At 33.0% G+C, this 14,045-nt stretch overlaps 3 protein-coding genes across 5 annotated transcripts; 2 read left to right on the forward strand and 1 right to left on the reverse strand.

Annotated features, from left to right (window-relative positions):
* The first annotated feature begins 1,287 nt into the window (after positions 1–1,287).
* Positions 1,288–8,943, forward strand: LOC105963063 (uncharacterized). 3 transcript variants are annotated; one of them, XM_012987429.2, is made up of 25 exons: positions 1,288–1,763; positions 2,197–2,387; positions 4,361–4,578; positions 4,664–4,769; positions 4,844–4,945; positions 5,028–5,087; positions 5,166–5,244; positions 5,322–5,469; positions 5,563–5,686; positions 5,787–5,967; positions 6,055–6,083; positions 6,158–6,306; positions 6,388–6,490; positions 6,592–6,687; positions 6,770–6,825; positions 6,920–7,043; positions 7,134–7,196; positions 7,284–7,343; positions 7,454–7,615; positions 7,728–7,801; positions 7,909–8,002; positions 8,089–8,225; positions 8,323–8,403; positions 8,496–8,601; positions 8,698–8,943. In XM_012987429.2, the coding sequence occupies exons 2-25, from the start codon at positions 2,202–2,204 to the stop codon at positions 8,770–8,772; spliced, it is 2,613 nt and encodes an 870-aa protein (XP_012842883.2). In that variant the 5' UTR covers positions 1,288–1,763; positions 2,197–2,201; the 3' UTR covers positions 8,773–8,943. The 3 variants fall into 3 exon arrangements, with proteins under 3 accessions (XP_012842883.2, XP_088669542.1, XP_012842882.2); XM_088813416.1 differs by having other exon boundaries at positions 1,687–2,111; XM_012987428.2 differs by lacking the exon at positions 1,288–1,763 and having other exon boundaries at positions 2,067–2,387.
* Positions 8,894–10,888, reverse strand: LOC105963068 (uncharacterized). Its single transcript, XM_012987434.2, has 2 exons — positions 10,117–10,888; positions 8,894–9,227 (listed from the first exon to the last, which is right to left on the reverse strand). The coding sequence occupies exons 1-2, from the start codon at positions 10,344–10,346 to the stop codon at positions 9,170–9,172; spliced, it is 288 nt and encodes a 95-aa protein (XP_012842888.1). The 5' UTR covers positions 10,347–10,888; the 3' UTR covers positions 8,894–9,169.
* A 510-nt stretch (positions 10,889–11,398) lies between these two features.
* On the forward strand, positions 11,399–13,679 carry ARPC2B (actin-related protein C2B). The gene is made up of 10 exons (XM_012987430.2): positions 11,399–11,520; positions 11,810–11,876; positions 12,017–12,224; positions 12,312–12,466; positions 12,536–12,613; positions 12,717–12,849; positions 12,931–13,022; positions 13,127–13,183; positions 13,268–13,328; positions 13,414–13,679. The coding sequence occupies exons 1-10, from the start codon at positions 11,459–11,461 to the stop codon at positions 13,602–13,604; spliced, it is 1,104 nt and encodes a 367-aa protein (XP_012842884.1). The 5' UTR covers positions 11,399–11,458; the 3' UTR covers positions 13,605–13,679.
* The last annotated feature ends 366 nt before the right edge of the window (positions 13,680–14,045 follow it).

Genomic DNA, 14,045 nt, shown 5'->3' on the forward strand with positions numbered 1-14,045 from the left:
TTTTCATTATTCATTTTAGCATTTTATACACTACTATAAAAACTTCTTTTTCTTTTTTTTTTCAATTCTACATAATATTGAAAATTACACACAAAAAAATAAAAAACTGTTATTTTGTTTTTATTTTTTTTCAATTTACGTATTTTCGATTTGTTTGTAGTAGACTATGGCATACTACAATGTACTATAGCATACTACGGTGTACTGTAGTGTACTACGGTGTACTATGTTTTACTACCAAACCCTAGCTGTCAACAACTCCCAACAGTCGCGAACCCATGCAGTCAACGCAAACCCTAGTAGCCAACGCTCACAGCCGCCGCGATCGTTGTCACCTACCAACATTGAGAAAACCTAGATCTGTCATTTAAACCAATCTAAGCAAATTCTATTAAACAAAAAGAAAATCAGATGCAATTAATTATTCAAAATGTGCTTTCAATAACATTTCAACCATAACCACAGCCCCCGCCGCACAGTCCCATGTCGTCGTCAGCATAGCCGTCGCCACCTATCATAACCACCGCCACCATAGCCGTCGCCACCTGCCATAACCACCGTTATAGCCTCCATAATTATTCCACTATAATTGGATTTAATCATTTATTAAATATAAATTTGTTCAAAAAGAAAAAAGAAAAAAAAAAAGAGGGGGGCTTGGGGACGACATATGAGAGAGAAAAGAGAGAGAGAGTTGGATTTAATCATTTATTAAATATAAATATGTTAAAAAAAAAAAAAAAAAAAAAAAAAAAAAAAAAAAAAGGGGGCTTGGGGACGACATATGAGAGAGAGAGAGAAAGAGAGAGTGGGAGGAGATGGGGTGCTGAGCCGCCTGGGAAGAGAGAGGGGTTTTTATTAGGTATTGTAAATGTATTTTGAGTTAAATAAAAAATAACAGATGTATGTCAATTTTTATTTTAAAATATGGATATAGTTAAAATGTTCTATTCGAGTTTGTTACTCATATCAAATTAGGTTTGGTTTGAGGGGTGTGAGGCATTTTATACCCTACATTATAATTAGTTTGATATTACTTTTAATAAAATTCAAATACAAAAACGCCAAGTTTCAAAAAAAAAATTAATATAAATATTCGAATCTTGAATCTAAGTATAAATCAACTATATTCATTTTAAACGTAACCCTCATTTGAAACCAAGAAACTCTAACTGGTAGCAAAGCCACCACGTTGGTCACACAGCAGCTGCAGAATTAAACAGTCCAACACACGCGCCTTTTCTGACAAATCAATGTTAGAAAATTCAGCTCTCACCAAACCTTACCATTAATAAAACTCAATTTCTGTTGTCTTATTATTAATTTTCTTTTTATGACATATTAAAATATAATTAATAATTATGTTTGATGTTCACCAATTAGCTAATTTTTAAAGGGTCTTTTTTATTTGATTAATTCGTATGGCAATATAGTACCACAAAACGAGTCGTGGCCTCTTTTAATGCCTTCCCTTTTCAATATTATGAAAACATTTTATTATGTCTTGTTGGAAACTGGCAAATCAGAAGAGGATAACATGCTGTAGGGAGGGGTCACGGCCCCCCCTTCATATTTTTAGTTTTATAAAAAAAAAATAGGGCAAATTAATTTTATTAAATTTAAAATCAATTAATTTCAGATCAAAAGTAACAATATATGAGTTGGCGGAGTATTATTACATTGGCCAAACAGCTCCAATAACTCACTAAAAATATATCAGTACGTTTCTGTAATTTGTTCAAAAATAGTTTCCTGCATTAAGTGTTATATATTACTCTCTCTCTCTCTCTCTAGATCTCTCTCTTTCTCTCTCTAGTTTCCTGCACGTTTTCATATATAGTCTAACTGGAATTTGCAGAAAACCTTTTTCTTTGGAGTGAGAAATAGATCTCTATATATGGGTTTTAGGTAGCAATTTGCAAATAGGACAAAATATTGTGGGCACCTCAGTTTTATATCAATTGAGAAATTAATATTGTTACAACCTTATCTTTATAAATATCACTCCGAACAATATTGATTCTCTGTATATTCATCTCTCTCTCTCTCTCTCTCTCTCTCTCTCTCTCTCTATACTCTCTCTCTCTCACTCTCAAACACTACATTTTCAGGTAGTTCAATATACTAGAACATGATTGTATCTGTATACTCCGGTAATGCAGTTTGATAAATTTTGAAGGCGATTTGATTTAATAGGGAATATGTCGGAGAAGATGAGAGTGGCGGTGGTGGGGGGCGGCGTAAGTGGGCTGGTCTCCGCCTATGTGGTGGCGAAAGGCGGAGTGGAGGTGGTGGTGTACGAGAAGGAAGATTACTTGGGGGGCCATGCTAAAACTGTTACCGTTGATGGCACTTCTCTAGACCTTGGTTTTATGGTCTTTAATCGAGTAAGTATTTATTCTATTTTTATATATATTTTTTTTATTTTTTATTTATTTATTTACTTTTTTAATTTTTTTTCTTTTTCATTTTCTTCACTCTTATTGGTCTATCTGCTCTGCTGCACAATATCTCATTATGGCCTCATATTCTTTTCTTTTTTTATATATAATTTCCTCATTTTCTTTAATTATTAATTTTATATATAAATATTAAATAGCTTTTAGCAAAAGGCCAAAATATTATTAGTTTATTTAACTAAAATGTGACCTTAAATTACTCTAGAGCAACAATAAATTAATAACATTGTTTGAATAATAATATATTACAGGCTCGACACTAAATTATTAGTTAGATAATTTTATAATTTATTAAATTAATAGAATTTTACTAATTTCGATAGTATTAATTTATTGAAATTTAACTATATCCGTGCGGCATTATAATTTTATTGAGATAAAAATAAAAAATAAAAAAAAATCCCTCGAGAAGTGTAAATTGTGACCGGATCCAATCATTAATTAGTGCATGATTAATTAGTTGGGAGAGTTTGTAATCTTGTAAAGATGGATATTATTTTAATTAATTCTTATATTATTAGTATATAATTACGAAAAGCTGACACGCATAGGGTTCAATTGTCCGTTTATCCCTTTTTTATGTTATACATTTCTATTGCTAGAGACTCAGACAACGACATGACTTAATTGGTTAAATTTATTTTATATTTTACCCTTTTACGTGTCAACTTATAATTGGTTAAATTATTTTAGATTTTACCCTTTTACGTGTCAACTTATAATTGGTTAAATTCTATTTTAGATTTTCTTTTTTTAGTAATTCGTGCATCTTGTGAATTATTATTGGATATTATTACCATATTTTATTTTAAATAATTTGTTAAATAATCACAAACTTTTCATTTTTTACCACCTTCAAATTTATTAAAAAAATACTTTCGTTTTACGAAATTACATCCAATTCCCTGCATTTTATAAATTTCTTACATCTAACTCCTAGAAAATAGTGTTGATATAAGAAATTTATAAATTTAAGGGAGGATGTAACTATAGAAAAATGAGGGGGTTTTACATTAATAAACCTTACCTTAGGGAGGCGATTGTAATTTTCCCCATTTTTGTTTTTTATAAGAACCGGCAAGAATGTGTTATTACCACTCAACTAACGGTAACCAATGGATCGGGTGCATTGCACCCAACACATGCAAGAATTTCACAGCTGGGCCAAATAAATTAGGGCTACAATTGTCAATTGTTAGTTTCCTGTCCATCAATAGCTGTCGGGATGTACGTTACGCCTGCAATGGGGCCCATTTATAAGTTATTGGGCCCCACAAATCTTATATTTAATAAAACTGGGCCCATTAGGATATTAGTACAAAAAACCGGTAAATTACTTTTTTTTTTTTTTAGTAAACCGGTAAATTACTAAGATGGTGTTTGCAAATGATTTTAGAAATAGATTATGAGTTTTTTTCGGCACATAATCTATTTTTAAGTGTTTGCAAAATAAGATTTTGTTTTTGCTTCTTTTAAAATAAGCTGTTTTAAGGTATAATTTTAAAAGCACCAATGTATCTGTTTTTTCTAATTTAGTTTATTTTCCAGATAATTTACAAACACCTTCAACTTTTAGAAATAAACACTTAATTCCAACTTAATCCACAATCACTAACTTCTATCTTTAAATAAGCTTTTACAAACACCACCTAAATGCTCAGAAATGGCTTGGTTTTGGCTCCAAAAATAGTCAAAGTCGGTAAATTCAGAATTGAAAATAGTCAAAATCACGTTTAAAGTAAAAACGATATTAAAACTGAAACGACATTTATCACACCCCAATTCAAAATTATTTCTCGATACAAACAAAATAATCCAATAATTTATTTTTTCGCCTTTGAATAAAATCGGAGGGAAAAAAATGCAACAAAATTAAAGTTTGGGGTATATGTATTGAACAGGTTACATATCCAAACATGATGGAATTCTTCGAAACCCTCGGAGTCGAAATGGAAATATCCGACATGTCATTCTCGGTGAGCTTAGACAAAGGCCAAGGATGCGAATGGGGTAGCCGTACCGGTTTTTCGGGATTGTTTGCACAAAAAAAGAATGCAATTAATCCTTATTTTTGGAAAATGATCAAAGAAATCCTCAAATTTAAGGATGATGTCATTAAGTAAGCCTTTTTACATAATCCCACGTTTCGATTTCGTAAGTACATTTTCGTATTTGCCACTAAATATTTTTTTTACGTTTTGCAGTTACGTTGAAGAGCTCGACAACAATCCGGATATCGATCGAAACGAAACACTAGGCCACTTCATCCAGTCACGTGGCTATTCCGAGTTATTCCAAAAGGCCTATCTTGTAAGAAAGTATCACAAATATATATTTAATATATATTTGAATATTTACTAATTTATTTGGAATTTTATTTCCAGATACCGATTTGCGGTTCGATATGGTCGTGTTCTTCGGAAGGAGTAATGAGTTTCTCTGCGTATTCCATACTTTCGTTTTGTCGTAATCACCACCTTTTGCAGGTAATATAATAGTTAATAATATTAATTCAAATATAATATTTTTCTCTCGTTTTCTTCAAAATAATCAAATGTCGTCTCGCAGCTCTTTGGTCGTCCACAATGGCTTACCGTGAGGTGGCGCTCACAAGATTACGTCCATAGGGTAACACAACTCGAATAGAACAACGTTTGTTTAGTGAATATCATAGTATTTATTACATATATGTCTGTTTTAATGAAGGTTACGGAATTTCTCGAAAGTCGAGGGTGTCAAATAAGAACCAATTCCGAAGTATGTTCTGTTTCAGCAGACGATGACGGTGAGAGCAAACTCATTTTCGTATTCCAACACTGTATTAATTGATATTAAAATATCGAAACTCGATTTTTTTTTCAGGTTGTACTATAAGTTGTAAGGATGGTTCAGAGGATAAATACGACGCGTGCATAATTGGTGCACATGCACCAGATGCTCTGAAGATGCTAGGGCAGCATGCAACGTACGACGAATCTAGAATACTCGGTGCATTTCAATATGCCTATAGGTTGTTAATTCTACTACTTTCGTTTATCGAAACTTTTTTTATCATGCTAATTTATTTCTGAATTATTATTTTTTTAACAACCCTTTATTGCAGTGATATTTTCCTTCACCGCGACAAAAAATTAATGCCGAAAAATACGGCAGCTTGGAGCGCGTGGAATTTTCTCGGAACCATCAATAATAAAGTTTGTGTGACATATTGGCTCAATATACTCCAGGTAATTTTTTTTAATTCAGCAAAAAAAAAATCATTTTTTTACTTTGCTAATTAAATAAATTCGTGTTAATAATATGTATATATATAAAAAAAATTTGCAGAATATCAGCCAAACAGGGCCTCCATTTCTAATAACACTTAATCCACCTTCGACACCGGAAAATACACTGCTTAAATGGTCAACTGGTCATCCAATTCCATCGGTTGCTGCAAATAAAGCTTCGTCTGAATTAAATCTAATCCAAGGAAAAAGAAGAATATGGTTCGCCGGAGCATATCAAGGTGCATTATTATTTTAAACAATACAATTATACGTTGAATATTTCGTTTTTTGTTACACGACTTTTTACGTTTGCATTGTTTGTCCAGGCTACGGATTTCATGAGGACGGAGTAAAGGTATATTTACGAGGTTTTTTTTTTTTGCAATTTTTTTGGAGAGAAAAAATATTAATCTTGAATTTGACATGCAGGCCGGTATAGTGGCTGCAAATGGCTTGCTTGGAAAGAGTTGTACACTTAGGTACAACCCGAAACATATGGTACCGTCGTGGCTTGAAACCGGAGCCCGTCTTCTCGTCACTAGGTTTCTTCAAAGTCTTATATCTATCGGAACTCTAATGTGAGTTTTTCGTATTTATATTAAACCAACAATTTTTTTTCTTTTTTTTTAATCGATAATCGAGAAGTCGTGCCATGACAGATTATTGGAAGATGGAGGTACAATGTTCACATTCGAAGGCACGAAAAAGAAGAGCTTCTTAAAGGTCTCGTTGCGAATTCATACTCCACAGTTTTATTGGAAGGTAAAAAAAATAAAAATAAAAACTCTAATTATTACTAATTAAGTTTTGTCATTTGCGTTCTATGTTTAATTATATATTATATATAAATACATATGTCACAGGTTGCTACTGAAGCAGATTTAGGGTTAGCTGACGCGTATATAAACGGGGATTTCTCTTTCGTTGATAAGAATGAAGGCATGCTCAATCTTTTCATGGTAAGAAAAATGAATTAAATTTAGTGATTTTTCGTCTGGTAATAAACGGTTTTTTCCTACGAATGCCGTTTTTTTTTCGCAGATATTTGTTGCGAATAGAGAATTAAGTACTTCTAATTCAAAACTAAACAACAAAAGGTAACAACTTATCGAATTTTTTGCTACATTTGTTTCATCTACTACTAATCTTATTGCGAAAAGGGTTTTTAAGAATATTTATGTATATATATAGGGGTTGGTGGACGCCGTTGCTATTAACTTCGGCGATATCGTCTGCGAAATATTTCTATAACCATGTGTCGAGACAGAATTCATTAACGCAAGCACGACGTAACATTTCAAGACATTACGACCTCGTAAGTTTTTTCGAAACTATAAATTCCGTCTAATATTATTTGCAAATAACTAAAAAAAAAAAAACATGTTCTTTTTTTTCGGTTGTGCAGAGCAATGAACTATTTGCTCTGTTCTTGGATGAGACAATGATGTACTCTTGTGCAATATTTAAGGTTAGTGTTCTTATTTATTTATTTTTTTTAAATCATTTATTTATAAATAAACTGCCCTCTGATATATATTATTGTTTCTATCGAAAGACTCAAGACGAAGACATGAAAATCGCTCAGCTCCGGAAAGTTTCGCTTCTTATCGAAAAGGTGAAATGTTTTTTTTTTTTTTTTTTTTTTATATAATAATATTGAAATCCTCTTTGATTTTATTAAATAAAAAAATGATTATTTGTAAAGTGATTTTTTTTCGATAACAGGCGAAAATCAGTAAAAACGATCACATTTTAGAGATAGGATGCGGTTGGGGGACTTTAGCTATCGAAGCGGTTAAACGAACCGGATGTAAATATACCGGCATCACCCTATCGGAACAGCAGTTGGAATATGCTGAACTCAAAGTTAAAGAAGCTGGCCTTCAGGTATAAATTAAATTTAGACGAAAAAAAAAATTATAATTAAATTATTTACGGTACTTTGTTATATATTTCATTTCAAATATGTGAAATATTATAATGTGAAATTTGATTTCAGGATCAAATAAAGTTTCTTCTATGCGACTATCGCCAGTTGCCCAAAACCGAGAAATATAACAGGATCATATCATGGTTATTTTTTTTTATTTTTTATTTTATTTTTTTTGGCTATGTAAAAATTGAATTTTTTTCGATAATCGGTTATTTAATTTTGTCTTGAAAAATATTGATATGTGCAGTGAGATGTTAGAAGCTGTAGGTCATGAATATATGGAAGAATTCTTCGGTTGCTGCGAATCTGCATTAGCAGAAGACGGTCTTTTTGTTCTTCAGGTTCGTTAGTTAGTTAGTTACTCGTACAAAACGATTTATTTATGATTATTTATTTATTTATTTTTTTTTTATTTTTTTTCGTGTAGTTTATATCGATACCAGACGAGAGGTACACTGAATACAGGCGTAGCTCGGATTTCATTAAAGAGTATATATTCCCCGGTGGATGCTTGCCTTCACTTAGCCGAGTGACATCAGCAATGGCTGCTGCTTCTAGACTTTGGTAATTACCATCTTCGTCCTTTTCACGTTTTATATCAATATAAAAAAAATTAAATTAAGCAAATTAATAAATATATTCGACTATACTCGTTACGCAGTGTGGAGCACGTTGAAGACATCGGAATTCATTACTACCAAACACTTCGATGTTGGCGGGAGAATTTCCTCAATCGGACGAGGTAAAGAATCAAGAAACGCAGACTTGTATCATACGTTATATAAATATTTCAATTTTTTTTTTTTAATTTAATAAACAATCTGTCATTTTCAGCGAAATAAAAAATCTGGGGTTCGACGAGAAGTTCATCAGGACGTGGGAATATTATTTCGACTATTGTGCAGCTGGCTTCAAAACTTGTACTCTTGGAGATTATCAGGTATACACTTTTCCTATAGCTGCTACTTAATTATCGATTTTTTTCTCGATTATTATTACCCGAATATTAATTTTTTTTTTTTTTTCGGAAAATCAGATTGTATTCAGTCGACCGGGAAATGTTGCTGCATTTGGTGATCCATACAAGAGTGTACCTTGTGCTTATGTATAGTGAGTGTTCTTTGTAGGGCATTTTCTTACACTGTCAATTTATTATTGGAATATTCATTTATTGCAATCCCTGTAATTTTACGTTAAATAAAAAAACATCGAGATCTGTAAGAGAACTGATATCACGAGAAAAATCGAAATTTAATAAATTAAGACACGATTCAGTTTGATACACGATTATTTTTTTTTTACAAACTTCGAAGAATGTGAAGCAAACAGAGGCACCTGTAACTTCCTATACAACAATCGGAGTATAAAAAGCACACACTATGATCATTTCGATATACTATTTGATAAAAAACGAGAAGGAAAAAAAATTAACCTCTGGAAACTCCAGAGCCGTTGGATTTGGCATATTCCGTTTGCAGCGAATCTCAGAACGGTATAATGAATCTGGTCTACATTATTCTACAGATGCAAGAATCTGAATCTTCCTCTTCCGAGTCGCTCACATCACTGCAAAAAAAAAAAAAAAGGAACCATATTAACACAAGGAACGATAAAATGTCGACTTACAATTACAGGATAAACGCGAAACTTTATTGATGCTGAATGTAAAGTTAATCTTAAATCTCTTATGCGTGTGATTGTATATAGAATGGCTTCTTGAGAAATATATATCCAATGCTTCGATTTTCAGCTAACGACTAAAATAAAGCAGTCTTGGATCGACCAATAAGCATTGTAATTAGGGAAGTATGACTTTATTTATTTATATAACTTCCATGGAGGAAAAATGTTATCCTAGATTAGCATCATCCTCGTCGACTTAACAAAAATTAAATTATTAATTTAACAAAAACCGGGCAAAACAAGTGCCGATTTCACTTCCATCATCTATCAGAAATCGAACGTTCAAGAATCTGCAAGAAATATTTCCAAGCTCCTGACGAATAAACAATTTCGGACATCCAAAAACCAATTTCGACCAATGTTACTGATTATGCAGCATTTAGGTAATCCATAGAAAGTACGAATCGAGATACATCTCGTTTTACTAACATTTCTATCCATCAAAGCTCAAAAAACCTTAAACATGTTACGATCGCGTTTCTACCATTGAATACCGTTGTTTTTCGTATTCAAAATACTCAAAACAACCACGAAAATCAATTTCTAAACAAGCAGATCGAAATCAAGCAAATCAAGATCCACCAATTTTACTAACATTTCTATCCATCAAAGCTCAAAAACCTTAAACAATGTTACGATCGTCTTTCTACCCTTAATACCGTTGTTCTTCGTATTCAAAATCAATTCCTTAACAAGCCGATCAAAATCAAGCAAAACATCAATAAATTCAAACAGCGAAAAAAAAAAAAGAAGTTTGTTAACTTATATATACCTCGGTTGAAACTCCAAGATTTCGGCGAGCTTATTATCACCACTCCTATCTAACCACTGTACTTTCCTCTTAGGTTTTTCCGATTTCTTCGACAAACCACCGTTTTCCGACTGCAACAAAGCTCGGGACTCATCTTCCACATCACTCTCACTCTCTTCCATGATCATTACTTTTGGAGACTCCAAAATACTGTTCATACTTCCACTAATTGCATCGATGTTTATATCCATTGCATCAAAACTACTTCAAAAAAAAAAAAAAAAAAATCTACCCGCCATTCTCAGCACAACCCATTTTTCCTAAAATCGAAGAATCTAACATTCAATTCCCAACATTTGAAACTGGGGGATCAATGGTGGATGTTTGTCAGAAACTGTGGAAGGTCAACGCGGGGTTGACCGAGGGAGCAATTGATATGCACCCGAGTCGATTCATTACATTACAGGGTCAGGGTTGATGAATTATGGATTGATTTGATGTCGGAGATTTATTGAAAATGGAAGAATAAGCGGTGGCGAGATTGTGATCGAAATGTTTTCCTTTCAGCTGTGAAATCAAAACATTCTTTAATCAATATACAAATCCGGAAAAGGAAAAAAGAGGGGTTTTCCAAGAAATAGGAGTATTCAGAATTGCGGAATTGCAAATCGCAAAAACCCTAATCGAAAGATTTGATTTTGGAGAAGAGAGAGAGAGGGGGATGGAGTGTGAGTTTTACCGGCGTCGAAGAAAATTATCGTAGATTCGTAGTTGTTCACAGTTCACACATGACGGTTGACATTGTCGGAATCTGTGGGGCTCAAATCCAACGGCTGAGATTTTGTGGTGTAGTAATAAATAACATTCATTTTTTATTTCATTTTATTTTTCCTAATTTCCAAGAAGAATATTATATTTGTATATATATATTGTTTTAATTGATGGGATTAAAATCAAGAATCTTGTGTTTTTTAGGTTGGGAAATTTGTCACATAACAAAGCCATAAATCAATTCCTCACTAATACTTTACCTTCAGGTGCATGTATTAATTGCTATATGGCCCCAAAAATTATTTTTTTTTCTTTTTAAAGAATATATATATTTTAATTTTATTTTTTTTTATTTTATACACCAAGAAATGCTTGCAATTGAAGACATTTACCCTGGTTAGAGGTGAAAGAGAGTGGCTCTGTTTTTAGGTATGTAATTTTGCTTCAAAAGTTGTCAACCATGATTGCACCACACACACACCCCTTGCATTTTACTCAACAATGGTTTCATTCTTATTCCCCATAAACACACACACACACACACACACACACACACACAGAGAGAGAGAGAGAGAGAGAGAGAGAGAGAGAGATGATGGCATGCTTTGAAAGGGCTTCACCAGCATTGAGGGAAATTCTTTTGAAAATACACAGGTAATGGATGAGCTTGATTTCACTACTAGTCTGATTTTTCGGTTTTCGGTTTCGGTATCTATCTGAAAAAAATAACCATTTTCAAAGATTTCGATTTTGGAGCACATAAGTTGGCAAAAACTGCATTGCTAATAAACTACTACATTACACAACATACGAATGGTAAACTACTACATCAATCGTAAAAAAAATATTTACGTTCACATTCTACGTTACCTAGATAGAAAAGATCTTCACCATTTAACAACCTTCACATAATTTAAGACACGATTTTCTTTTTTAATGACAGAGCCGAGAGGCCCGTGGAAATAGATTACCACGTGCACGAATTTGGTTCCGTACACTACCATGTTCAGGTAAACAATTAAGCTATCTGTCGATGAAAATTTTAGTTATGCTTGCTATAATTTTATTTTATTTCTTTTATATTATGTTACGATTTCCTGGAAAACTCACTTAACGAAATACGGAAAAAAAATAAAAAATTCTCAAGCAGTGTTCAGCTTCGGATCCACATTGCGCCTATTTATCATTATCAACACCTCTTCTATCTCGAGGGCTCACATTCTCGTCACATCTTCCGGAGCATATTCTAGAAACGGTTAATGGAGTATTCCCTCGGATTATCGAAACTATAGAGCCCTCGCAAGAAGGCTACCAGCTCACTTTGAAGCTCGACTTCTCGAGAATTCCACACAGTAAAGGTTGGTGGTTCCCGACTCGATAAAAAAATCCCGTCTTTATTAGAAGAAATAAAATATTTAATTCTGTTTTTTCGCGTAATTTTGTAGCTTCCACAAAGATTATAACAGAAATATCCTCGGTTCGAGCAGTAATACTTAGCTCCCACCTTAAAGAAATTCTAACAAAGGTTGATTCAAACGGGATGTATAAACCAATCAAACTCGTTTATCGTCCAAGTGAACCGTTCTTTCTCATCAAACAGGTAAAAAAAAACCGAGTTCAAATGAATTATTTAAATTCAAACAACTAAATTGGATTAAAACAACGACAGCAAGCGAAAATCACCGCAGTATTTCCGATGCGATTTAAGGAAAACGAGGACGTAGTTATTGCTACATCCTTCTTTCAGGTATTAATTAATTAATCCATCCATCTATATGAAGGTAACTTTCATTACATGTTACGATTTTTCGTTTACCTCTAACTCGGAATTAAAAATAATATATTTACAGGAACTTGCAGATGTAGGAAATTCGGAAAAATGTCGTAAGGCTCCTCGTTGCATTTGGTCACCTATTCCACCTCCGGAATTACGAGGAGAGTCCATCGAAGACCTGTGCACAAATTGCGGATTCGTCACTTTCGGTATTAATAAAAAATTAAATTCCACATTTTATACGCATGTTTATACGTTTCCTAATTATATTCAAGAAATGTGTGTTATAGATATTACGTCGCGTCACGTGGAAGGAAAGAACCTAGACAAAACTGTATGGAACCTACTGAATTTCTATACGTTTGTGAAGTATTACGTGAAGGTAAGAGAATCTTCGTAAGCTGTATATACGATACAGGATTACTATTATTATTATTATTATTTTTTTAATCGAAAATCTTGAAAGATAAACGAAGTCTTGATCAGAGCACGAGAGGTTTTATACAAAGAAGGATGAGACTTCGTTTAGAGAAGCTGATTCGGGTAACATCAAATCCGACATATTCGATAATGAACTAACTATACTAATTAATGGCGACGTTGATTAATTTATTTCTCGTGTTACAGCCGTTGCATGATGATGTAGATGTCGATCAAGAAGATCGACGTCCTGAAAAGAAAGCCAAAGGTATTATTTTTATCATTCTTATTGCATCATCGATAAAAAGCGTTGCTACAAAATAAAATTGCTGAAGCTAAGAACTGTGGTGCAGGATGCAAACGAGTCAAGAAATGGATAAACGCCTCGAAATCGAAGATCGTTAGAAAGAGACGGAAGTTGATGAATAAAATTAAGCGGATTCGGTTTCGAATCAAGATACATAGCTTCGTCGGTCGTTTTAGAAGACGATGGTTGAAATTGCCGAAATTTTCTCGAGTGACAAGATACATAAAACTGGAATAACTGCTTAGAATCAAGATACATAAATTCAGTGAAATATATCTTTTTAAATACTAGTACAAATGCTAAAATTTATTCGGAAACTGCAGATTACTGTCTCAGAAGTTTACGAAGAAAACCCCTCATGTTTGGGTAATTACAACCACCTCCCTCAACTATGAATCTTCTTACAAGTCCATTCTTATGGTGTTAAATTCAACAGAATTTTTTAGATTCCGTGGATTGTTCTCTAGTTTGTTATCATTTTATGCAAAAATGCAATTTCTGATGCACCACATGTCTGATATTTACAAGCCAACAAACACATCTTGTTTCAAAATGTGGAGCTGCGATTGAGCAAAACGGGTACAAACTGGAGAATATTCCATACAATCTAGAAGATTCCACTAAATTTGATACTGTAACAATGGACGTCTAAGAAGATTCATAGTTGAGGAGATGATT

Source organism: Erythranthe guttata, chromosome 14 (genome assembly GCF_056151865.1).
Source record: "Erythranthe guttata isolate IM_541 chromosome 14, IM_541, whole genome shotgun sequence".
NCBI lineage: Eukaryota > Viridiplantae > Streptophyta > Magnoliopsida > Lamiales > Phrymaceae > Erythranthe > Erythranthe guttata.

Excerpts from the sequence above, each read along its gene's own strand:
- ARPC2B (XM_012987430.2), top strand. The coding sequence starts at position 11,459 with ATGATGGCATGCTTTGAAAGGGCTTCACCAGCATTGAGGGAAATTCTT. Across the intron at positions 11,521-11,809 it reads ATTCTTTTGAAAATACACAG|AGCCGAGAGGCCCGTGGAAA; the intron begins GTAATGGATGAG and ends TTTTAATGACAG. Across the intron at positions 12,467-12,535 it reads CGTTCTTTCTCATCAAACAG|CAAGCGAAAATCACCGCAGT; the intron begins GTAAAAAAAAAC and ends AAACAACGACAG.
- LOC105963068 (XM_012987434.2), bottom strand. The coding sequence starts at position 10,346 with ATGGATATAAACATCGATGCAATTAGTGGAAGTATGAACAGTATTTTG. Across the intron at positions 9,228-10,116 it reads ATCTTGGAGTTTCAACCGAG|TGATGTGAGCGACTCGGAAG; the intron begins GTATATATAAGT and ends TTTTTTTTGCAG.
- LOC105963063 (XM_012987429.2), top strand. The coding sequence starts at position 2,202 with ATGTCGGAGAAGATGAGAGTGGCGGTGGTGGGGGGCGGCGTAAGTGGG. Across the intron at positions 5,088-5,165 it reads CACAAGATTACGTCCATAGG|GTTACGGAATTTCTCGAAAG; the intron begins GTAACACAACTC and ends GTTTTAATGAAG. Across the intron at positions 6,688-6,769 it reads GCATGCTCAATCTTTTCATG|ATATTTGTTGCGAATAGAGA; the intron begins GTAAGAAAAATG and ends TTTTTTTCGCAG.